The sequence below is a fragment of the Abramis brama genome (genome assembly GCF_963993115.1).
Source record: "Abramis brama genome assembly, chromosome: 15".
Classification (NCBI taxonomy): Eukaryota; Metazoa; Chordata; class Actinopteri; order Cypriniformes; family Leuciscidae; genus Abramis; species Abramis brama.
In genome coordinates this window covers 1811055-1838576 of record NC_139977.1, presented here as the reverse complement: position 1 = coordinate 1838576, position 27522 = coordinate 1811055, and the positions used below count along the sequence as shown (strand labels likewise).

General features: G+C 37.6%; 1 protein-coding gene across 1 annotated transcript in view; it reads right to left on the bottom strand.

The window, feature by feature from the left end:
• fstl4 (follistatin-like 4) overlaps positions 1–27522 on the bottom strand; it is a 225109-nt gene that overhangs the window by 172876 nt on the left and 24711 nt on the right. Inside the window, exon 3 of the mRNA XM_084137849.1 lies at positions 22478–22511. Coding sequence (XP_083993975.1) covers positions 22478–22511 — 34 coding nt within the window. The remainder of the gene's footprint in view (positions 1–22477; positions 22512–27522) is intronic.

Here is a 27522-nt window from a genome sequence, read left to right as displayed (position 1 = left end):
AAAACATATTAATATGTCATTTTGGTGATCGAAGGTGAGTTTTAAGGGATTCAATTATTGACTACAGGGGGACTTTAAGGTTTTGTTTCTTTGGTTAAATACTTCAGAAAACATTTTGACTTGAGGAAGACCAACATGTTGTGTCAGCACTGCACTTGTGATGTAAAGCGCTTGGGTAACAAATAAAATACAATAAAATAAAATAAAAAAGACACAATAAAAGAGTTCAAAGACTTGTAGAAGCAGCTAAAATGGCATGGATGTTTCAGTTAATGCAAGCATTGTAATAAAACGTTGCCAGATTCACGTTTATTTGTTTCGGGTAAAACTGACCACGCTTTTAGCACCAATCACTGGACATTACTGTCATTTTGTAGAAATTTCTCCACAGGCATGTTTGAGTTGCATGTATTAGATTAAAAATCTATCGTCCTTGAGATAATACACATAAAAAAAAAGTTAATTTTGACTAAACATTTTCTTCAATGTTAGTGTGAGTTAGTGAGCCATCATTTCCTGTTGAAAAATGCCTAATGATCTAGCCGCAGTTTCCAGCAGAAACGCTGTCATTATTCAGTGCCTGAAAAGAAAGAGACTAAGGAGGACCCTGGACGGGTTTGAGGCTCGCCTGCGTCTCGGATGGCTGTCCGCACCTCAGGATATTCTCTCTACAGCAGAGAACAATTTATCTTCAGCTAATAGACCGTGTCCATTTATTTCGCACTCCAATATCACAGAAGTGAAGCTCTCCCGATCACCTCAGATGTGCACTTTATCCAGTAAAAAATCCATAGGCAACATCACTAGACAAGTCAATCATTAGCATTGAGCTCCTCACAAAAGTTCTGGAAAGCTTGATGAATGTAATGTTCATATAATTATGTGTAGCCATATAGAAGATGTGGTCATATTAGGTTTCTTTAACTACCATGCACCTAAACATAATAATTGTGAGGTGCAATGTACTAATTGTGTTCATGTTGTTTCACAAAAAGCTGTTATTGAGCTGGATACAGGTAAAGTTAAGGACAGGTGGTATGGTTAGGTTTAAGGATGAGTTAACGTATGTGAAAGTCAACAGCATAATTATAGTATAGATGTGATTACAGCTGTTTGTACATAGTAGTTAAAGGGGTGGTATAATGCCCTTTTCACAAGATGTAAAATAAGTCTCTGATGTCCCCAGAGTGTGTGTGTGAAGTTTGAGCTCAAAATACCCCACAGATATTTTTATATAGCATGTTAAAATTGTCACTTTTTGAGGGTGAGCAAAAACGCACCGTTTTGTGTCTGTTCCTTTAAATGCAAATGAGCTGCTGCTCCCAGTTTTAGTGTCAGTACTACATTAAACTACTATATATAATGTTGAATATAATGTATAATAATGCAATGGGAGAATATTAGTGTGTCCTGATAATGGCAAATGTCTGATGTTACCAGTAAAAGTGTCCTACATTATTTTAAATATTTATGTTTTGGAGTATCGCAATAATATTGTATCGTGAGTTCAGTGTCGTGATATGTATCGAATCGTCACATGAGCGAATCGTTACACCCCTAGTCTTGATTAAAATGATATAGCATTAAACAAGGTCTAAGTGGACATTCACTGTTATTTAAGATGCATCACTCACCCTTTTATGCAAATAAGAAAATATGAAGAATAAAACCCATATTATCCAGCTCAATCCCTCCTCTGGACAAATATTTAAAATATTTATACAACCATGAGAAATGACATAAATGAATCATGTGAAATAGCCTGTCCTAAAAAAATCTCCATATATTTCTGTCCCTGACTAAATAATATTGAGATATGATATAAATTATAGATGAACATAATTAAGCGTTGTACATTGGTTCTGGTAATGGATGGACTGGGAGGCGTCTGAATAAATCCCCATGATGACCCGATGTTAACGCGAGTGTGCTGAGAGCATCTCTTCAGACATCATGACATCTGATGTGTGTAGCACCGCAGACGTGTGTGTGTGTGTGTGTGAGAGAGAGATTTATGACACTCGTCGCTGTTATCCGTCAGCATGAATCTCAGAATGGTAGTTTGTTCTGCTAGTTAGAGGATGATGATGTCTCTGTGAAAGCTCGATGCTAACCGACTGCATTGATAACAGAAGCTAAAATAAACAAAACATAATGCATTATGAGAATATAATGTGTGAGTGTGTGAATGTAAAAGCTGGGCTGTGTTGTAAAAACACAGAAAAGTTTTGTTTTTCATGCTGTTGTTTCACTGCAATGTGTTTGAATGTGAAATTGAATCCGAAACTGCAATGACTGACAGTGAATTAACCATAGCGACAGATGTGGGACAAAGCAACACCTCAGAATAATGTGCATTAAGTCTTGGAGTGTAAATGCAAACAAATAGACCAGCCGCTTCTTCTATGTGTATGTGTCTCTTTGTCCTTTATTTTATTACAAATTTTTCACTTGATATTTTAACAAAAATATATTTATTTATTAACATTTCAATGCTACATGCTGTATAAACTTATTGTTTACTTGTTATTTACTTATGATTATTATCATCATAAATAATAAACTCAATTAATTTAATATTTTCATTTTCATATAGTTTAAAAAGTAGCAAAAAAGTTCCAACCGTTTTGCTATGGTATCGAAATTTTACTAGTATACATTCACTGATTATGATAATTATAAATCATATAGAAATAATTACATGGAATCAAATCAAATTGTCACATAAGTTCACATTTCATGATGCATCATCCAGTAATGAACTGTCAAAGCAAATGCTCAGAGTTATACGGAGTACACAGTTCACCATGCAGCGCTTCGCCTTGAAAACCACAAATGGCTGTGATTTAATCATCACACTAAGGCTACGTTCAGACTGTCAGTCCAAATCCAATCAGATTTAGCAAGTGTGAGCGGCAACATCACATGAAATGTGATATTTACAAATCCGTTTCGAGCTCCATTCATATGAGGTTTGAAATCCTATTCAAATCACATTTCTGGAAATCAGTTTCAGTCTGACCGCTCTGATCGGATTTTGTGTGGTTTATGTGACTTTCTCACGCCACGATACATGCAAACGTCAGACGTTGTTATAGGAAACATGCTGAAAGTCTCTGAAACACGCTTGTGTTGTTGCAAAGTGCTGGAGGAGCAGAAAATGACAGTATAATGGAGACATGTTGAATTTTGAGACCGGTAGAGACGACTCAATAAAGCCGCTCATCCCAGCCTTTCTGCGGTTCTGCCGCCGCCTCAGATACATCACGGGCCCTATCTCGCACCCAGCGCAATTGACTTTGTACACGACGCATGTTTCATTCCTATTTCTCACCCGACGCACAGCAGACTTTTCCCTCCACAGACGCACGTCGGTAAATTAGGGAATGAACTTGCGCTCCCGGGGGCGGTTCAGCGAAAAGAGGAGGCGTGTTCCGGCGCAAACGTTCCCTGGTGCTATTTTGCAGTTTCAGAAAACAATTCCACCACTGACCAGGAGAAACCCAGTCTAAAGTCAGTGGCGCGTTATTCAGATGCTATTTTAAGGGCGCATGCTTGGCCATAACATAGTGTGTGCACAACACTCACACACTTTGCTTCTCTACTCTACACAGATGCAGCAGTTCACATTTTTAGAAAACCATACATTATTACAAGGAAAAATATTCCACACGAGGGAAATCATTGTGTCCATGAAGATGTGAAAAATAGGCATAAATCTAGCTTACACATTTACCCAAATTATTATACGCTTGTTTAAGCGAAGCTAATTTGTGTGTTTCTCCATCCCCAATGTCACATCACTGTGTTTTACGGCCCTGACGAGAACGTCGGTCTCCTCGGCTGTGAACCGCTCCTGGCAAATCCGCCGTTATAATAGCAATCCGCCATGGAACAAGCGCGCCTGCTCTTAAAGGGAATGTGAGATGACGCTCTGATTGGTTTATTTCACGTTACGCCCAAACCACACCTATGAGTAATGAAGCGACTTCAGACCAACACATTTGCGTATTCCCGAGACCCGCCCACAAAGTTACTTGCATTTCGCGTTTGATACTTGCGTTTCAGATCGTTAAAATAGGGCCCATTGTCATGCTGTAAATAAGACAACATCTGTATTGCAAACCTCTCCATTTATATGAACCCTAAACTTTGCAATCTGATTCACATATTCAATCACATGCACTGAACAAAACGTCAGCACAGTTCCCAGTCTCCACGTTCAGAGAAACGACACTGCAATTATGTCACCGGAGCTACTTGAAGCATAATTGCTGTTTCGGTCTTGATTATGTATCTAAAAAGAAAGCTGACATTTGTGTCAGAAGAGCTTTTTTAATTAATATTTGGTGAATATTCGGTCTCCTCCACTGACTATATGACCTTTAATGTCGATTTTTGCCGAAAGGTGACAAGTGTGCATCCCTGCACTTCAGTTCTTCCACATCATCTAACAAACCTCATTAAGTTCACCACAGGGACGTTTTAAAGACAGTTAAGCTCTTGCATTTTGCATTAATTAAAGCCTGCAGGAACACAGCAAACGTGCAGAGGGACATCCAGCGTTGAGTTCACCCTGCTTCTCTGCGGACAAATAATAATCATATATATAATAATTATAAATAAATCACAGACACCTCCATTAATATTTAACACTGAACTACATTATTGTTACGCAGCCAGATGGTGTGTGTGTGTGTATGTGTGTGAGTACATTTTACTGGTCCTCACTAGTTAAAAAGGCTAATAAATTGGCCACATGTTTTATTTTAAATCGAGTGTTTTGCACGTTTCTGTGATGAGTATGTTCAGGGGTTAGGAATAAAATTAAACGCATTTTGATATGAATGGAAGGTAGATAGGCTTTGTCTTGGCAGACTAGATGTACGACGCTGCTGGTGTGAGTGAAACATGCATTAATACAGATCTAGCAGGTGGTGCTGGGGAAGAAGAGGGGCTAGGAACATTCTCACAGCAACGTCCCACTATAATTTTACAAATACTACTGTTATTGTGTCACGGAATACAGTTTTAGGCTTTTTTTAGTCGAGAATGTAGTTGTTTAGACCTCAAATATGCAATTTATTTATAAACATAATGCCTATTTGAAAACTTGTTTGGATGTTTCACAGATGTGAGCTCCAGGCCCTCAGCAGCCGTTCTGCGCTCATGTTCCCGCTGAGGACAGCTTTATCTCGGCCAGTCCTCAGGGTCCAGGCGTTTGCCGCTGGCTCTTATGTAGATGCTGGTTAAACATGAGATATCATTCATTTTGGGTATATCAAACAGGCAAACTTTGCTCTTATTAATCTATTACTTGTTCCAGAGCGAACTGATTTGGCTAAGGGCAAAGCTAAGTTTCATAACTTTTTATTTCTATTTCTAACTTAAATCCTGTACTAACTAGAGGCTTGCTTTTGTACTTTTGTCTGAACTGTTTGCTTTTCTTTATTTCCTCTTGTACAAAATTATTTGTTAATTTAATTTAATTAACAACACTACTTCAGTGAAAGTTACATTATTGTGCCATTAGATTGTAGCAAAGACTTTTATTCCAGGGACTGAAACAAGGTTGAAATCAAGGTAATTTTTTTTTTACTTTAAACAACATATAAGACGCAACCGACAAATGCATTGACTAGCGCTGTCATGAAAAACCACTTAACTGTTAAAATGATACTAAGACAAAGATATCGCTTTCCTCAGCGGACATTCAAACTGATTTTGTGATTATGAATATGAGACTGACCTGAGGACTATCAGATGCAGGTAATGCACTCGTTTAGTCGATCTCTCTCTCATAATACTCTACTCTACATAATACAATAAGCTTCAATGAAGAGATTTACACCGTGTCCACACTAGACGCAACGCGACTGTGAGATGCGTCAAAATCAATCAAAACCCACAGCCAATCAGAACAGCATGTGGGTGGAGTCAGCCAATCAGAACAGCGTGTGGGCGGAGTCATCCAATCAGAACAGCGTGTGGGTGGAGTAAGCCAATCAGAACAGCATGTGGGCGGAGTCATCCAATCAGAACAGTGTGTGGGCGGAGTAAGCCAATCAGAACAGCGTGTGGGCGGAGTCTCGCGGCACCAGAGAGTAATCCTGAAGGGACTTAATCAAACATAATCAAATTCACAAATATTACACCATTTAAACATTATTAAAAATACATAGGCTGAGTTACTAAAACAATCTTTGTCAAATAATACACTTGTTTGTTCACAGTTTGAACGTTCTTGTTTCCATTTGTTTAATTTGAAGATCTGAGGTGAATTATCCACTGTTGCTTTTACAGCCTCAAAGCTGGAGCACTAAATGATATTCAGAGTCACATGACACGCTTTTAACATTAAATAAAGCACATAAACAGTGCCTAAGATCATCATCGCCACACTTTGTGTTTGTTGTTCCAGCGCGACGTCGCAGAAAAATAGAAACCGTTTCTAAAATAGAATCGTTGGTTAGGACAAACATTGATTAACATGGAAAACAACCTTTTATCGCGCGCCGCGTGTAGTTAGCACACGGTGTTAACGTTGTGGCTGTGATTAGACCATATGTACGAGGTCGCATTTACAACTTCAAAAAATCTTCGGTAACACTTTACAATAAGGTTCATTAGTTAACATTAGTTAATGAATGAACTAACCATGAGCAATACATTTGTTACTGTATTTGTTAATCTTTGTTAATGTTAGTTAATAAAAAATATTTAACATTCATTGTTTGTTCATGTTAGTTAACAATGCATTAACTAATGTTAATAAAAAAATTCTGTATTAGTAAATGTTGAAATTAACATTAAGAAAGATTAATAAATGCTGAATAAGGGCAGTTCGTTATTAGTTCATGCTAATTAATGTAGTTAACTAATGCTAACTAATGAACCTTATTGTTACCAAATCTTCTTTACTTCTTAGCAAGTGATAAGGGAACAAACGAAACTGAGTGCTACTGGATACATACATGTTCATCAAGGAAATGATTGAGAAATGACTGCCATAAACGTTCAATCGACCGGAGACTGAACACTGAAGCCACGCTTGCTCTCACTCCCTCCACCGACGTCCTCATCCAATGACACAACTAATTCATTCTGCTGCCCCACTTCTGAAGCTTTAACTGATGAGATGGGGTGAGCCCTCTCAGGGGTCCACACCACCCGGCCCACTATTACACATGATATTTGCACAAAGTTTGTGTTTGAATATGAAGTACATTTTTAACAAAGGTATTTCCCAGGGGCCTCAAACGATAGATGAGTGTTTCTTCCCACTGATTTCCTTTCCTCCACTAGGAACTCTGGGCTTTGAGATCCTGTACCCTATCAAAGTCTTTAAACATGTATTTGGGATGTGTATTTATCAAACGTGCCGGTGTGTGAACGCTTGTTAGAGAAGGAGATTATAAATAGACATGTCCTCCTTTCAAATGAGTCATAAAATATGTTAGTATAAAAGGACTTTCATATAACAGACACCACAATCTGATGTCAATAAAAGGCTCTGTGCCATAAATGTCAATGATGAGCGCCAGTGCCGTTTCATAACACCAGTGGCCTTTCCATTCGGAAAAGATCGTTTTTAATGATTTTTGACTTCTGTCAGGCAATGTCTTTGTGAACAAACTGTGTTTGGCTTCTCAACAATAAAGCTTTGGTTACACTGGTTCTGATAGTCCATTTTAGGCGTTCTGTTGACTATAAGTACTGTAACTTTGCCACTACATGTCAACTAACTCTCATTAGAGTATTAGTAGACTGGTTCGGGTTCGCAGAATAAGCTGACATGTATTTGCGGTTAGTAGGATGTCTAAAGTGGACTATCGAAATCCGGTGTTACCCAAGAGTTGGAGGTTTTCTAGTTAGCTCAAACACAGTTTAATGTTGATCCACACATATTCACTTTTCAATATATCAGTTGTTTGCTGTACAAAATCAAATCACAATGTAGAATTGTCCCCTACTGACAAGCCTCTCAAAATATGATCAAGTAAAAAAGTAAAAAGACACTTATTTATCCTTAAAAGCTCATATCTTAAAAATATTTCTTTAAAAAAAAATTAATAAGGAGTTCTGATGATGCATAACCTGCGGACACAACCTTAAGTTGTTTTAATAAAACAGTAAAACACTAAAACAGTAAAACTCATTGTGCTGTAAATATTTCTAAACATCCTTAAAAATAATATTGTACATTAATTTTCTAACCCCTGCATTCAAAAAAAGACATTCTTGTTGCATGCATAATAATAGACGTATTAATTTCTTTAAATCAGAATCAGAATCAGAATCAGAAAGAGCTTTATTGCCAAGTATGCTTGCGCATACGAGGAATTTGTCTTGGTGACAGTAGCTTCCAGTACACATACAATATAAAGTGACAAGACAGTAAAAAACAAATTTAGTTAATTCGAGATATAGGCCTATTATCTCAATGTTGTTTTATTTTGATTCTAGTAATTATGGTTTTGAAATAATTGGATCTAGTTTTGAGGTTTATAATGTAATGTATTGTTTATTTTAACATGTTCTCGTGTGTTCGCCTCAGAGTGACATTAAGCCGAGTGAATTATTATTCTAGATGGATATAAAAACAGTCGACGTGAACTGTCATGAAGCTGACCCGAGAGAGACACCTCGCTGAAGAACAAAGACATACAGTCATTCCAGAGCTGTTATTATACATGGAAGAAAAAAAGGAGAATTATTAATGACAGCAATTCAGCAGCAGCTCATAGTGATCATATCTGTCAAAGAGACAATGAAAGCATAAAGGTACAAGGAACCAGTAGCGTTTGGCGTCAATGACGTGAAACCTGGTGGAATTGTGCTGTGGAGTCAAACGACCTTTTATGATCATTTTTATGGTATTTGCCACACAATTCCAGCTGTAGAACATTTAGTAGGTAAAGTTAACCCAGAAACCACCACAAGTAGCGAAAACAAGCCCTGATATGTGCTATATCTGCTCACTCGATCCAATCTAGAGGAAAGAGAGAGAGCGAGAGTGTTCACCTGAGCCAGATTCACACTTGCTCATGAATAATTCATTTTTTTAATACTAGCGACACAACAACAAAACAGCCCAAACCGCACTCACGTCTCGCTTGTTATTTCTGTACACTCGGATGTACTGGTAAGGGTTTTTCACACAGGACTCGTTCCTGCTCCGTCATTTTGAACTGTTGCAGTATAAACATGAGCGATATACATGGGCTATAACCTGTCACTCATATGAGATCCACCAATAGCAAACCACAACCATCCAATCAATTCTCCACAGACACAATCAAGCCCCGCCCACATGTGTTCTTGTTCCTGAGGCGTTTCACTTGGATATACGGCACAATAGAGCACACACGACTATCTCAACTTCCATTTCACACACACACTTAAACCCTTATATAATGCATTTCTGTTCATGTGTCAGACATGTTGTAGTGGTTTACAAAAACACATTGCCTAGTACACTGGTTCAGTCCCATTATACAGCACAATAAGAAGTGTGTAAGAGTTAGAACATCCTCGTAAGGCACTGTTAGCGTCTTGTCGATTGATGCCCTGAACGCAATGGCCAACTTATTCTGCCTAATAAAACGCTGAATCTGAATGTGCATAATGGTGCAGTCCTAAAGCAGCAAATGAAGATGCTGGTAATTGCCTGTCAAATGTAGAAATGAACAAAGTGACACAATGAAAGGCAGTTGTGTGGCGTGTGCATCTGGGCAGTGCGCTCCGCTGCTCGATCTGCATGTGTGTGAGGTGCTCGAAGACAGCCATGAAACCCTGCAATAACACACATATATGCTGCACGTCCTCAGGGAGATATAATGAGGCTCACGTCATATCGACAAGTAACAAGACAATAACTGTATTCCACTATTCCTCTGTCTGTGTAGCCGTAGCTTGCTGTCGTCTAGACTCGTCGGTCCTAAAAACGGTAAGCGTGTTTGAGAAACTGAATTTTGCTTCAGATCAGCCATCAGTCAATGTTCACTGTAGCTCTCAACTCTCATGTGCACTTCTGCATGTTCAGATATAACATCAGGATGGAGAGAAGTTAGAGTAAAAGAAGTTAAAATACAGCAAGGTCAAACACAGAACCATGAAATTCAAGAGATATAAAAGCCCTATTCGGACGGGACTAGTTTAACATGGAGAGGAGGGGTAAAGTAATAATTACCAGAGCTTCTCGTGATTTTAGTCCCGTCTGAATGTGCATCTCAGTGATCATGTCGGACAATGTCAGTAAAGATTACAGCGACTTTTACCTTCAGTAAAAAGGTCTGGAAAAATGACCTCAGGTAATGCTAATCCCGTAAGAATAGACCCGCTGTAAATACGTACGTAAATATTCCATCATTTCCTGATTAAAAGTAGTTTTCCGCGGTTGTTCAAGTATGGAGACGCCTGATAACGCATTCAGTTGCGTTCTAGACGCTGGGACGAGTCTGTGGCAAAACTCAAGTGTTTCACACACACCATTCAGATCAGAGAGAAGATCGAACGCACTTGTTAGAGGCACGACACTTCTTTTAGCGTTAGGTTAGTGCCTATTACCAACACAATCCAATCTGAAGTTAATTAATACACCGTTCGACCGGACATAACTGTTTTATATATATAAATATAGGTTATGTGTGTTTGTGCACGTGATATCAGAAAGCAGCGTAATACACACATGACGACAGGAGTGACGCCGGTGTGTAAATCGAGTTACTCTCCCACTTCTGCTAGTTTACTGAGATCTCTTATCCCGTGCGAACTGGCCATTAATATTACAGACGTCCTGAGGTAAAATTACATTACAAGTAGATGGAGTAAAGTTAATCCCTTCTGAATAATGCTTTAGAAAGCAAACACTGAAGTTATGAACACAAGCCTGTTATTGTTGATGAAATAAAACCCTTTGTTAAATCTACCAAGTTCGCCAGTATTTTGCTGACGAGATTAACCCTGACCTAACCTGAACACAACTATCAGGCTTTGGGTTATTGCACAGTGTGGGAACTACTCAGACAGAATCAGGGTAATCTCTGGTGTGGCCAACTCTGACCAATCTAGCTGGAAAAATGGACATTGTTGTGAGTTTAATTGAATCCTGCCTTGTCAATGTTACTTAAATACATTAATTAAAGTATGACAACCAGAAAATCAATCAATCAATCAAATTTTATTTATATAGCGCCTTACAACAACCTGAAAGGTGCCCAGGGCGCTTTCCAGTATAAAAACAAGAAACACAGCAAACAGCAATAAATAAAAGCACAAATATACATAAAAACAGCAATCGAGTCAGTGGCTACATATCGAAAGCTTGTCTGAAAAGATGTGTCTTCAACTGCGATTTAAAAACACACAACTCAGTGATGCTTCGCAGCTGTCCCGGAAGTGCGTTCCACAGCTTTGGGCCCTGAACGGCAAATGACCGGCCTCCAAACTTTTTATACTTGAACTTGGGTGTGACCAGCCTGGTGTGTTCAGAGGAGCGCAGAGTTCTGGCTGGTTGGTGGACCATTACCAACTCCATGAGGTAAACAGGGGCCAGACCATTGATGGCCTTAAACACAAACATCAGGATCTTAAACTCCACCCTGAACCGCACTGGGAGCCAGTGGAGCGAGCGGAGGACTGGGCTGATGTGAGAGCGTTTGGAGTTATTGGAGAGGAGACGTGCTGCAGTGTTTTGTACCAGTTGAAGCCGATTGAGGAGTGATTGATTAAGTCCAGTGTAGAGGGCATTACAGTAGTCAATCCGCGAGCTGATGAAGGCATGGACAGCTTTTTCAAGGTCCGCTCGGGACAGGAATGGTTTGACCTTACTGAGTAGCCTTAGCTGGTAAAAGCTTGCTTTCACAACTGCACTTATCTGTTTTCCAAAAATCATACCACTGTCAAAAATAAAAATGAAGAAAATGAATGTTTTCGTCTTCATTGTGATTGGGTTTGTTGAATCCTTAGGGAACCAGGTTACTGCGCCCACATCACTGATATTATAAATAAACCGGGCTTCAGTTGTACTGCGCAAATGTACTGTAAATCTTATCAAACGCACAGTTTAGTGATTCAATACATGACTATACATGCCCATCCTCTCAGGATACCTGGAATCAGTGTTACAAGAACCCCAGGCACATCGTTTTACCACTTCTGTCAGGACCACTGTCGTCAAATACGACTGACAGTTAGCATACAGTTAGGATAGGCGGTCTGGTTCTGTTCTGGGCATGCTAGCATGGATAAGAGCAGCAATAACACCCCTGAGGGTAAACAGAACAGAACCAACATGATTGTATTGCAGATATCATTAATTAATTTTAATGTACAATATAATTCAAGAATTTTATTCTGATTCAGGGGGAATCAGAAGGCCAGATCCTGAGACAGGTGGAGCTGGGGAGGGAGGAGGGTAATCCGCTCCTGAGAAACGAGACAGCTGCTGATAATACTGAAGGAGCTTATATATGTATACAGTGACACTAGGCGCGTTTCCATTACAGATTTGTGCAAAACTTTTGCGATTTTTTTTCTAAATGTCGACAAAAAACTATTGCGAGATGACGGCGTTTCCATTAACGATGTTATGCGACTAAAGCTTCATTTTTTCCTCTTGCGATCAGTAAAATCATTCCAAAAATCATGGCAACGGACGTTGATGGGTTTATATACTATATCCCAGCCACTGCACTGGCCATTATTATTAATGGAAGGAGATGTATGTGTGTTTTCCAAGCATTAATGGTAAGGAACGACCCTTATTATACTGTGAGCGGCTCATATGAGGAGTTTCTGGGTGTTTCTCCCTCAGATCTGCTTCAAGGTCTTGATTGTGGCATTTATTTGAGGTTTAGAATCCATTATTCCTGTAATTCTTTTGTCTTATATGAATTTAATAAAGAGCTCTGTCTCGTATTCTGTCCAAACACACCTCATCATCTATGTCAGGTGACTGTAAATGCGCAAAAACTGTTTCTATTGCAGTTTTGCGAAATATTCCTTTTTCGATTTGCCTGAAAAACCTCCTCATGCGAGCGTAAAAAGCATCTTTTTGCGAAAAATGGGAGTTTTTGTGAAATTGACGTGTTTCCATTGGGCGTATTTTCAATTCGCAATTTCAATTTGCGCAATTTGAAGGGTAATGGAAACACAGCTAGTGTCGTATTCCTACAGGTAGACGTGGATCAGCTGAGAGTCACTGATACGAGACGTTACGCTTGATTTCTGTGGCATAAACACCATAAAACCGATGAGAGCTTCGGATCTTCCAATCTCTATAGCGTTGAAACCTAAAAATGTCAGAGTTCGGGTTCCCGTGCCACTGATACTCAACTGCCATTGGCTGATCTGCATTCGAGGGGAGGGGCTTACCGATAGGTCAATTCTCTCATGTGCTCAACATCCACCAACAACATAAGCACAAGCTCCGTTCTTGACCACAGTCGTGACCAAAAACACTCACATTTATAGAAATAAGTAAATGAAAAAACAACCTTTTAATGAAGTTATAATCCTGAAAGATAGCAATGGCTTGTGTTGCTGCATGTGGTATTGGTGACATGTCAGACATGCGCAGGCGCTCTGTTCACTGAGTCATGTAACCCGACGTGACAGTCTCTGAATAATATTTCCACAGAGATATGCAAATACAGCGTGTCCTCCGCAGGGTGACAAAGGACTTTCACAGCCATGACTTATGATCCCATTGCTCTCAGAAAAAGATTTCCAGCTTATAAAACAGGCATCAGTTAAGATAATCGACTGTGCGTTGTGTATTAAAGGGCCAAGCACTGATCTCATCTGTATCACTTCTGATTATTCCTCTGACTGGGTCTCAACTCACACATGGCAAGTTTCAGGTCACGGTCTCCAACACTAGTGCCACCAATAGCTCAAATAACCGGCCCATTAAATACCAGATGTTTTTAAATACCGCACCAGATTGCTGTCAGAAAGTGACTTCATTTCCAAGATCACTCATCAGAAACGGAACCGGCACTGTTTGTGTGTAATTCATCAATTCACTGAAGTGACAAAGCATCTTTCTATATCAAATTATACTAAGCAATTTCCTAAAATCATTCAGCTGTCTTCTGGATTATGCTTACAAATTAAATCACAGCTATATTTACATTTATGCATTTGGCAGACTCTTTTATCCAAAGCGACTTACATTGCATTTCAAGATACACATTTACATTCTTATCAGTTCTGGCTTTCCCTGGGAATCGAACCCATGACCTTGGCGTTGCAAGCGCCAGCGCTCTACTGTTTGCGCTGTATGTTTTATTGTTTTCATAAGTTGGACAGAAAATAACTGCAGGACTCATATCTGTGTTCAGAGCATATCTACTGTATTGTCTGAATCCTCTCCCAAACACAATCTGTTGTCTTGAGAAATATCCTGTTCTCTTAAAGTGACGTTCTAAAATTACAACGTGAGAAATGACTTCTCGATCTGGTCGGTCAGCTTGTATCTTCTCCTCGCAGCGTTAACTCATTTAGGTGCTGACTAGAGACTGATACGCATGCGACACATTTACCATGTGTTTTTCCCACTTAACAAAAACTGCTCTTTATTTCTGAGAGTTAATTCACGACTTGCGATCTTCAGATAGGAACTGCAGTTCATTACTCTCAATCAAAACTGATCCAAAGAACTGTGAGGAACTGTGTGTAAAACTGTGAGACTTTGTCTAATTGTTAATTGTACTAGTTCTTTTGTAATAAAAGGTATCCACCTTATTCCTGGCGAGTTTACTGAGTTTTGAATTATGGGCGGCACTTCCGGTTTGGGGAACTTCCATTCAAAAACACAGAAACAAATCATTTCAGATCATAAGATTGCCCAACAAATAAAGCTGATCCGCCAGTTCACCTCAACGAGATATCAGTTTTCTTTCAGGTTTTATTGTAACACTTGGTATTTTAACGTGACATGTTATAACAAGAATATCTACGGCAAGAGCTCTTTTCAGTCGCTGCTTTCTTTTCCTCATGATTATTTTCTTTTTTCCTCTTGCATTTCGCTGTAATATTATGAAAAAGGTCAACATATCCTGCACATTTGTGGTCTGTTCTCCCGATTTAATTTAGATATCTGCCATTAATAATTCACTGGAATGCACGAAGAATCTCTCTTGTTTTCTCCCCAAATCCTCACGTCTCTTTCCAGGTTTGTTTTCACAGGTTAATACAATTTATTATCTTTCAAAATGACTGAAATCACTTTGAAATAGTGTCACGCAATGCTAAAGTATTTTTTTTTTTATTAAGGCAATATATGTTACATAACACAGATTAACACAGTGATATTTAACCGTCCGATTTTGCTGTGGAAAGATTCGTGCTTTTTGGGGTTATTTGGTCTGGTGAAAGTACCTTATTGATGCTTTTACACTTTTAAATGTCCTTTTAATGTTCAAAGGTTTAAGGATGAGTAGAATAATGTAATCTCATTGTACACAGTTTAAAAATGTATATTATTGCGTTCATAGAGCTAGTCTTTCACTGATTGTGTACAGCTTAACGGAAGTTACACCCATAATTCGCGCGAGGCGTAGGAATACTGTGGATTGGAAATACACTCAATTAACAATATTGTTCATGCATAGATATTAGCTGAGACCCAGAAAAAAAAAAAAGTGTTTTGAATTTAGTATTTTTTCATATCATCACATTTTTTAGAGCATACGAAACAAATGTTAAAAAAGCATTTGTAAAAAAAGATATTTTATTGATATGTTTTGCTATGTCCTCTGTAGTGACACCAGGACTCACACTAAAAACACATGAAATGACATGTATAGGAAAAAACAATGGGATTTTATTTTCATTCAGCAATCAAGTTTTAGGTTTCAGGATTAGGTTTTTATTAACCAAACTTTGTATTAAGATGATTCTCACCTATGTTATTTCATGTTAGTTTCTCAACTATGTTAACTAAGTTATTTTGATGAATTGATACACCATTTTACTTTATGCGATATGTGATTTTCCCATTCAATACAATGTATCAATACACTGTATCTAATCTGCACATTAATGTGTTCTTGGGGCAACATGTAATGAAGAAAAATAAGTGTGATAATTGGAGTAATAATTGGCAACATTTTAATAATAATATCTAATATTTCATCTAATATTGATGTATAATTTCTTCCCTATTCACTTGTTGTGTCTCCCAAAATGCCTGATAAACATGCCGTAAGTCCTGGTGTCTCTACAGAGGACATGTATGAAATCATAAAGTCATATTTTGATTAGAAACCCCATACCGTTTTCCTGAGATGTTGATTTATAAAATACAATTTGAAAAGTAGTAATAAAAAAACATCTACTTTATTTATTTAATTAATAATTTTAAGTTGCACACATTATTTTGATGAGTTATGTTGGCAGCACTTTATTTTACAGTCCTGTTCTGCATACACATATTATGTACTTATTACAATAATTACAATAACTGGGTAATAACTTGGTACTAACCCTGATCCTACTACTTAACCTAAGCTTAACCCCTGTAGTTACCTTATATTACCAGCACTTTCTTAGGTAAATACGCTGTAAGTGCACGTACTGTAAAATAAAGTGCAACCGTTGTGTTAACAAAATAATGTTGATCGACTTAAAGGTACAGTAAGCGATTTCTGAGAAACACTGCAGATATTTGAAATCAGCCCAAACACACACACACACTCCCTTTATTACTACACCCCCAAAATGCAAGAATGGATGCATGCCTCTTTATCATAGCCGAAGCAAAATAATGATCTGTGAAAAATAAAGCGAACGAACAAAAACAAAACAACTCCGCAATATGCTTACAGTGTGTTGACGTGTGTGTGGTCATCATTGTGCTGAAGGCGGTGTGTTGCTCGATGAGCAATGTGTTTATGATACAAATAACAGTATGTTCCTCTAACTTACCATAATTTCAATAGAAGATCGATGCAAACTGTTGCATCATTTTTGTTTTTGTTGATCCAGAACATGTTTTCAGAGTGTAAACACAATGTAGTCCGTGTCCTCAAAGCTCTGGTTAAATGCCTTAAGATTCTCATTCCTGCTCAACTTCGGCCATCATTATTCAACATTATGATGAGTTTCTGATGGCCTGCTGATTTGGGTTTCTGAATTTTATGGACTGCGAGCCGTGAAAACTTTATTGGACCTAGGAATAATATAATTACACACCTCTGGAGAGTTATTCTCCAGTAATCTGACAGTGACGTACGACTGATCCCGCACAGTAATATCTGTGTGTCGCTCTGAATGTCCAACAGGTTCAGCGGCGGTTTCTGAAATAAAGCTGAAGCCTTTGCAGCAGACATATTATTGTTAACTCAAATTAAAAAACTTTCATTTAACGTTGATGTACTAATAGAACTAAAACTAATAAATACAAATTAACCCCTTATTCTCTGGACCATTTTAATGGATTTTCGCCTGGTTTTGGCTTACCCAAATGGAAAAGGTTCCCATACACACATACTTCTTGTGTCATTTTTAAAGGAAACCCTTTCAATGTACCCTAACATTACAATTACAATTACATTTTCAATTCATATTTCATATAAGGTGCTTCAGTGTGAATAAGTTACTTTGAAGTGAAATCATAAAATACAAAAAATAAAATAAATTCCAAAATATTAAAGTGGTGGTTGATTATGATTTGACTTTTCTAACTTTAGTTAGTGTGTAATGTTGCTGTTTGAGCATAAACAACATCTGCAAAGTTACAGCGCTCAAAGTTCAAAGCAAAGGGAGATATTTGCTTTTAAAGAAATCGCTTTTTAAGGACTACAACAAACGGCTGGTAGAGACTACACCACATTCCTCCGGGGTTAGTGACATCACCAACCCTAGAATTTACATAAACCCCGCCCCCTGAACACGATTTATAGATTATCAAGACAGAATATGCTAATCAATGACTAGAAGATAACTACACATCACATCAGCTTCATAAATTCACCAACTAACCATTCAGAAATGTTGTCTACATGATCACTTCTTCTTGAGTCTCTCCATCTTTCTGAATCCGGTTTGAACATTTATAAAGGCTAAAAGTTTTTGAAATGTTCAGTGCATGTGTGTGTGAGGTAAAAGGACACAAGCTCTTGAAGCTCCGCCCTCTGTGCCGGGAGCAGCAGCTCATTTGCATTTAAAGGAACATGCTATATAAAAATATCTGTGGGGTATTTTGAGCTCAAACTTCACACACACACTCTGGGGACATCAGAGACTTATTTTACATCTTGTGAAAAGGGCATTATACCACCCCTTTGACACAAAATATAATAGTATTTCAATGATGCTAAAATACCACTGGCATGCAGCTGTTCATGAAAAATGTCCTAAAACTGCCATAGATGGTGTGAAGACAATATGTCGCTGAATTCAGCTTATATCCGCTCTCCACTCAAGGCCACATGCACACTGTAAGGTTTCAGGGGGGACAACCAGGTTTAAATATGGAAGTCAATCCCCTAAACTATCATTCTGTGAGTACAGAACACAACCCACTCCAGAAAATGCAATAACTGACACCGTCGCACGTTATGACGGAGTCGAGACCGTTATCGCGTGCCAGCCTCCCCTGGGTTTGGATCAGAGAGGATCGAGTAGGACCGGTTACACATGCAGAAGAGACGCATTAAAACACATAATTAACAACTAGTTGTTCAGTTCAGTTCCGAACACACTGTCAAATCTTTGTAAATGCGGTTCCTGAGTTTGGTTGAAGAATGCGGTTTTCACTTGTGTGTATTACTGAGCTGTGTGTGTGCAGAACAGGATTAAGCACTAAAAGGTGGATCATGTGACGCCTGGAGGCAAGACAAGGCTTTCCTCCACTGCCCGCCAGTCATCTTTACCAGGTTTGCATCAGTAATAATGTAGTAAGACTGCATTTATACTGAATTTGACCTTTTAATATCACTGTTTTAGAACATTAAGGCACTTTAAGGGAGGGTTGCACCAATAATAATGAAGCGTCTCCTTAGCCAGGCGTCGGTTCACCCTCCGTTTCAGGAGGTTCTGCTGTTTTTACTGACTGAAATCCTGTGCATCAGCCCGATCTCATCAAATGTGTCTCTATAGCACGCAGTGTGTTTTATCATGCAATTTATACGCCAAAATTAGTTTTTACATGCACATGATACACTATGGCGTGTAATACGCACGTACCCCACACTACGGGTTTACAGCGTATCATACGCACCGTGCACGTAAAAACTTGCATATAAATTGCACGATAAATACAATGCATGCTCTAGAGACGCATTTCATGAGATCGGGTTGTGTATATAGATCACAAGTGCCCAAAACTTGCATCTTGTTCACATACTTTTGTGTTTGAAATGGAAAATTGATAGGCAATTGAAGTGATAGAGCTATGATTGAAAACTATGAGTTGATAACTGATTTAACTGCAGTGTGTGCGTGGCCTTTAATGCTGGTAACGCAGGGCTGATGGTGTACATCAGTACACGTTACAGACGCGTTTCGTCACGAGTTGTGCTGTAATGTGGATGTGACCGGAGTGATTGCTTTATTAGTTCAGGGCTGGGGACTGAGACTAACAAAACCATCCGAAACCTTCAATCCATTACAGACAGCCGTGACCCGGAGAGCCAGGCGAGGTGCTGCGCCTTATCGGATTCCCTTCCAATTAGTATAGAAGCGAAGCAACTCGAGCTTTGCCTGGTGATATCATGTAATTCTCAGCAGTAACAAACCTCTGGTTGTGATTTCCGGCTAATGAATCCTGGCGGTTCAGCCGCTGAATGTGGCAGATCTGATTGTGCATTGTTTCTACCACAAAAGAGGTGTTTCTCACAAGCACTCTCACGTCTGTCTTCTCGAGTGACCTTTTCGGCAGGCTGCCTGCGGCATGTTATTTATTTATGATTTGTGTGGAAGGCAAAAGGCTGTCAGCCTGCCCTGTTATCGTTTGGTCATCCACTCAAGTGTCTGGGTGGTTGGCGTTCAGAAACTGGGGCAGTCTGATTAATGTCAGCGTCTCGAAGCGAAACGCACAGACATGACAACAAAGAGGACTCTCTGGGAGAGAGGGAAACTGAGATAACACACGCGACGCGCGCATGCGAGGAAAAATCAAACATGCCATTGCATGTTTTGTTAAGTTTAGTCCCAAGCCAGGGAATAATTAGTCCCTACGGGGAAATCTGCATCTCATTTGCATATTTCTGACACTCTGGAGAGGCTGTCAACCACAGAGGATGGGAAACTTTCTCTCCGAATGATTTTTGTTAAGCTTTTGATCTGCCATACTTTTTACAAGGTGTAAATCCATAAAAGTAAGACGTCACTTTGCGAATCAACACACTAAACGATTAAAAGCAGCTCCTTTAGCATTGCCTTCCTGCAAACTACACACTAAAGAGATGATTTAGTCTTAAACAAGAATTCTGGCATTATTTATCACTCATTTACTCACAAACTGTATCATGTATCATGTTAATGTTGAAGTTAGAGACTGGGTTTGATTAAAACCTGCATAATAACACCCATCGTCATAAAACCCGTAATCATTGTTTAAATTTACATTCAGTGGAACATTAGAGTGTTTTCTGAGCCACTAAGTGTCTTTATATGAAATTTCGTAGTCTTATGGTTAAAGTTGTACTGATGGATGTTCTGACAAGCGTTTATGGTAAACTCAAATATAGTTAAATTGCATTTCCATTGAAACTTACATGTCATGTATTTAAATATATTTGTAATGACTTTGCAATTTAGTACTTTAATTGAAGTACTTTACATGTGCTTTAGTATGTAAGCCAACACATCAAATTAAGAGCATTTCTTTAAAGCATGACAAAAGATTATTAAAATTTAAAAAATGACATTACTAAGTGTATTTTTGAAAAGTGTCCTTAAGTGTGTTAAGAAATATAGTCATGAAAGTGTACACGTGAGTTTGCTAGCTATGCTATCTCTCAGACAATCATTCAAATAAAAAAGCCACAATGATGTGCAAAGGTCATTTCTGATTTGGCAATGTCAAAGCGTGCTCTACAATCAATACAGAAAACAAATCATTATTGCTGTACAGAACAACAACCAGAGACACACAACAGCCTGATGTCTACATCCAACACACAGAAAACCTCTGATGGCAGAAACACACTTTTATGTGTTACAGTTTTTTCCAATTGCTAACACACAATTTTGCAAACTAGGCTGGTTTTATCAAAATACTGGACACAATTCACACAACCACACACCCAAACTGCAAAATACCTCATAAATCCTGCAAAATGAAGCACTGCAACCAAAACTACATATAGCATTATCAAACTTTTGCATGAAATGGCACTTCATTCATATTAGCAGAGTTTTGTCTAACCAACGACACACTGTTGGGCGTAATGAACAGCACTCTCATCTTCAGTATGCTTTGCCATAATACTAAAATAGTTCAAATTGTAGAAAATTCTTCAGATTGTTCACATGCACAGAAATATTTGCAGATACACACACACATGCTGTTGAAACATTTATTATATATTTTTTTTCACCAAACAAGTATATTTACACTGGACTGAACAAAATATGCTCACAAAAAAACAGTAAACTGAAAAAGATTGAAGTGTTAACAGTTAAGCATTGAGGTGTTTGGTCAGGTGACACATATAGCAGCCAATCAGATCATGGAGTGTCATTTTGAATGGCAGTGTTTTGAAATGGCAAACATGTGACTTTATGTCAGATTGCAGTGTCTTATGCAGAGAACTGTGTTCAGTGCATTTAAAAAGTGCCATTTTGAATTGCAAAATGTGTGTACAGCAGAAAATGTGTTTCGACTTTTGGAGACTTGAGAAGAGGTTTTGCTCTAAGCGTTAAGGTATAATTTGAATCTTAAAGTTTCTCAGCCCATCCTAACCACAGGCTGTACTCTTCACCACAGTGGTAACCCGTGTAAAACTGAAACATGACAGAAACAACTATAAATCTCAACATAATAGAAGATTAACACGTCTGTGCCTGTTTAGATCCCTAAAGCCCAAAGTATGCTTTGGTTTTCCCAACGGACAATGCCACAAAACATCAGAAGCCGAAGCTGAATTCAACTAAAACACCTCAAACTCTTGTAAAAAGGGTTCAGTGGGATTCTCTATAGATCCTGATAGGGTTCTTAGCTCAATTTTAAAGAACCCTTTATGCCAAAAAGGTTCTAAAAAAGTTAAAGTATGTATGAGTATAAAGTATGTTTATGAGCTGTTTAATTCATAAAAATGCAATTTTTTAAAATAAATGTAAATTTTAAATTATTGAATTAAAACTAAATCCATAAATCCCATGATGGGAACCCTTAAACGGTTCTATATAAGAACCTTTTCAAGAGTGTAAGTTAATGCACAAACTCAGTTGTGTTACTGGTTTAACAACAGCGGTTCGTCAGCGGTTCAAGGAACATCAGAAATATGAGGTTTGGACTTACTTGGCTTGACTTTATTTTCAACTCCTCCATATTGCTGCAAAAGAAAAGGGAGCAAAAATTAATACGCAATCCATAACTGTGGGCTTTATTGCCAGTAAAACAGAAAATGTAAAACAGAAATAGTAAAACAGAAAATGTAAACTGTTATACACATTTTTTTTTTATTGTAAACCAGATAGACAGAAACGTTAAGAAATGTGGACTAAATCACCAGAAAGAAGTCTGTAATTTCACCAGAAGATCCAGTTTTGACATTTTGATTACAAATAAAAGGTTAAAACATTAAAAAAAATTATATATATATATATATATATATATATATATATATATATATATATATATATATATATATTATGTTTTAACCTATTAATCACAATAAGATAAATAACATACTTACTTTACTAACTTACTTTAAAGGATATAATTCTGCATCTAAGATGTGCATAAGCGCTTTTGTGCAACAAACCATTTAATCAGCAACTGAATGATTTTTTTTCTTTTTTTTTCAACAATCCTCTGATGTACGTAACAAAATACAAAACGAAAGATCTGTCGCTACTTTCATTTAACATTACTTAGAGTCGCGGCCGAGCCTCACTTCACACTGTTGAGTTAGAGTCAGAGTAAAGAGAAGAGCATATAGTGTGCTGTATCAGTCCAACAGTTACTATGCCATTTTAATGCACAGTTTTAAATGTAAGAATAGTTGCACTCGAGCTTCAGACGCCGTCACACAGAGGCGTTCCCCATAGCATAGACATCAGACTGTCATACAACAGACCCTACAGTCGAAACCTGAGACGTTTCCCTGAACTCCTCACATCAAGCTACCGAATGACTACAAATGACTTGGAATATAATGTAGTGAAAAGCTAACATAGACTGAGATTGAGAAGTATTTATATGAAACGCCTGCAAGAAACGTTCAAGTGATCAGATGTTCGTTGAACAAAAATATGTCAAAGTTACAATCGTTGGGATTCATTAATAGTTTTTAGACCATGAAAAGACATCGTTTTTTCACCGTGGTGTTGTATAAATTAATCTGACTGAGAAAATGAAGTGAAAATGATGTTTTTAATCATCTGTTGGGACCCTTTATTGTTTCAACCCAGAATGGTTAAGAATGTGATAACACTGAAAGCCTTTAGTTATCACTTTAGATAAGAGTTTTGTTTCCAGTCGAACACACACACCATTCCAATCAAACGTAGACAATGGACTGACGAACATAATAACACTGATGTTGATAAATGAGGACATATTGATGAGTCTGAGACATGGTTTCCGACATAATTCAAAAGTGATTGAAAACTGCAGAGATAACAGGACAGGTCGGGTCACGGACAGTGGAACAACATAAATAGATGTTTAATTATTTCTTATTCCATTGAAATTAAAGTTCTCATAATGTGAAATTACAAATAAACAACAAAATATATGGATGATACAGTAAATTGAGCCACTTAATTAAATTAAGTTAAATAAAATAAAATAAAATAAAATAAAATAAAATAAAATAAAATAAAATAAAATTAAATAAAATTAAATTAAATTAAATTAAATTAAATTAAATTAAATTAAATTAAATTAAATTAATAACTGTCATTTGAAAGCCCTTTTATATGCAGTAGCCTACAGCAAAATGTTGAACCCTTTCAGTTTTACATTTTCATGATCAGGAAAACTCATCTGAGGAGAAAAATATGCTTTTCAAGGTAGTTCAGTAAATGAAGCTGTGTCTATGATTACAGTTGCTCTCTAATATAGTCTATCAGACCATCAGGACTGTACATGTGTGCCAAGACGCCTCCAAAACTATAACACACACTATAGCAGTGTGTCTCGGGTCTGCTGTGTGAGGTCACAGACCGTGCTTAGTGTGAATTATAAAACTGAATTCTTGCACAGACTATGATCTGGCGTATTGCTGGTCCTGTGCAGTTCTCGGTTAAAGTGGTAGGCATTTCTGTTACCCTGTGCAATATACAGTTCTGATGCAAAAGCAGTCGAGAATCACTGCAACACAACATGCAAACACTCTTAGGTTCAATGTTCTATATACGTTTCTTGACCCAATTTTAAAGAAGAAGGTTGTACATAAGGAGAAATGTCTGAAAACCAAAGCCATATCTCTAACCATGTTGTGTTCCAAATTTGAAGTTGATATCACAAAACTTGTACTTCCCATGAGATTTTGTTTAGGCGCAATACCAGAAATAGCCACCGGGTGACACACATTCCAGTTAATTTAATTGTATGCATTCTGCCGTAACAAATTAATACATTTCTGTCCAAATATCACTTCAGTCACAAAATATGGAACCTTGAGACTCGGACCTTTCTGACAATATGCGTTTTGTTAAGATTAGAAAAGGTTTTGATCATAAATTATGAAACATGATGACGCCCAAAAGAGGAGGAGTCCGATAAAAGAATGTAGACTACCGTTTCTATGGAAACGCAACGTCCAATTTCAAAACGGTCTTCACAGGATGAATTCTGAGTTCGTAAGCTTTCAAATGAGACCTAATTTATTATAAATATGTGATGTAATAAAAAAGGCGATAAAAAAAGATAATATTATATTTTAGAGGATAATATATATATTATACTTTTTAGAGGATAATATTATTTTATATATTTTTTTTTGTATTGACAAATACTAGATTATATGTTTTATTATGAACTTTTAGCATGAAAACCAAAGTTTAAATTATTAAAAGTGTGTGCGTCGACTTTGTGTGACAAACGCCAGAACTCCTGTTATGATGTAGATTTTTTTAGATGGACTCTTGTCGTGAATTCATCTATTACTGTTCCTACATAATTTGTAACAAAAAACAGTGCTAAAATATCTATTTAGGAGTCTTAGACCTTTCCAACGATATATAGTTTGTCATGATTAGATTAGGATTTAATTGTAATATAGTGAAGTAAACTTAGGCGACGGTGACAATGATTGCAGAATACTTGTTTAATGGAATTAAATGTTTTCTAGTGACAGTGTGTTTACGAGCTGTTTAATTAAGAATTCAAATTAATTCATTAAAACTAACCCCCTAAAATGTTCTATATATGAATTGCCTGACAGAACCTTTTCTTCTAAGAGTTTCGGTTAAAAACGTATGAAGTGTTTACTAATGTGACTGGATGTGGCGCCAGAAACACATGCATATTTAATGCCTCCACATCTCTGATGAACGAACCGAGTGTGTGTTCGTGGGGTTAGTGTGTTAACACGAGTAGTTTGAGAGATTGGGTTCAAGGCTTTGACAGCACACGCACCGCTGAACAGACGGCACTTTCAGATGTCTGCGTTTATTTTCACACGTCTGTGTTTGACACGGGCTCGTTCTAGCTAAATCTAAGCCTAACGTCTGTAAACTCAGAGGCTTTAAGACACGACTGAAGATCTTTAAAGTCCTCGCGGTCTCATCAGGAACCCTGACCGAGGAACTCCGGCATTAACTCTCATCTTCTGGATCACTGGCTTGAATGATGCTGAGCAGAAGTGGCTTTCACTGGCAAGTGTTATTTACATCACACATAGACAAATTCAGTTACACTTTATTTTAAGGTGTCATTGTTACAGTGTAATTATACATTTAAGTATTGAGTAATATTAAGTAACTGCATGTACTTACTATAGGGTTAGGGTTTGATTTAGGGTTAGTTGCATGTAATTATGCATATTTTATTGTTATTACTATAGTAATTATATGTAACATATGTAACAATGACACTGTAAAATAAAGTGTTACCAAAAATTCTATTTTTTTACATTTTGGGGTAACACTTTATTTTACAGTGCCATATATGTTACATGGACTTACCGTAGTAATAACAGTAAATTATGCATAATCACATGCAACTAACCCTCAACCAAACCCTAATCCTACCCTAACCCTATAGTAAGTACATCATGTAGTTGCTTAATATTACTCAGTACTTAAAGGGGTGGTATAATGCCCTTTTCACAAGATGTCAAATACGTCTCTGATTGCCCAGAGTGTGTGTGTGAAGTTTTAGCTCAAAATACCCCACAGATATTTTTATATAGCATGTTAAAATTGTCACTTTTTCAGGGAGAGCAAAAACGACACCGTTTTGTGTCTGTCCCTTTAAATGCAAATGAGCTGCTGCTCCTGGCACAGAGGGCGGAGCTTCAAGAGCTTGTGTCCTTTTACCTCACACACACATGCACTGAAAATGTCAAAAACTTTTAGCCTTTTATGTTCAAACCGGATTCAGAAAGATGGAGAGACTCAAGAAGAAGTGATCATGTAGACAACATTTCTGAATGGTTAGTTGATGAATTTAGATAGTTTATGTGGAGTTATCTTCTAGTCACTGATTAGCATATTCTGTCATGATAATCTATAAATCGTGTTCAGGGGCGGGGTTTATGTAAATTCTAGGGTTGGTGATGTCACTAACCCGGGAGGAATGTCGTGTAGTCTCTACCAGCCGTTTGTTGTAGTCCTTAAAAAGCAAATATCTCCCTTTGCTTTGAACTTTGAGCGTCGTAACTTTGCAGATGTTGTTTATGGTCAAACAGCAACATTACACACTAACTAAAGTTAGAAAAGTATAATCATAATCAACCACCCCTTTAAATATATAATTACACTGTAACAATGACACCTTAAAATGAAGTGTAACCCATTTTGTAATAAATTTTGTTTATATATTTTGCATGAATGAATATGCAGGCACAAATATTTAATAAAAAAACACCTTTGCTGTAGCACTTATTTTCCACATCATCTGCAATGGTAAGATTGTATTGTGTGAGGAACAGAGTTATGGTTATAGTTCGCTGTAACTCTCAAATCTCATTCAGAAAGAAAATCACAATCGGTCGCAAGAAACATGAAAGCAAGAGGCATTTCACATCACTGACGCCAGACTTGAGGAAGCACACGCAGAGGTTTTGAGTGAGTGTAACACAGGTTTGATGATATGCTGCTTTTGTCGTGTCTGTCATCATGTGAAATAGAGCAGCACTGAAAATCATACCTGCTTTTTTTTTTTTTTTTTGA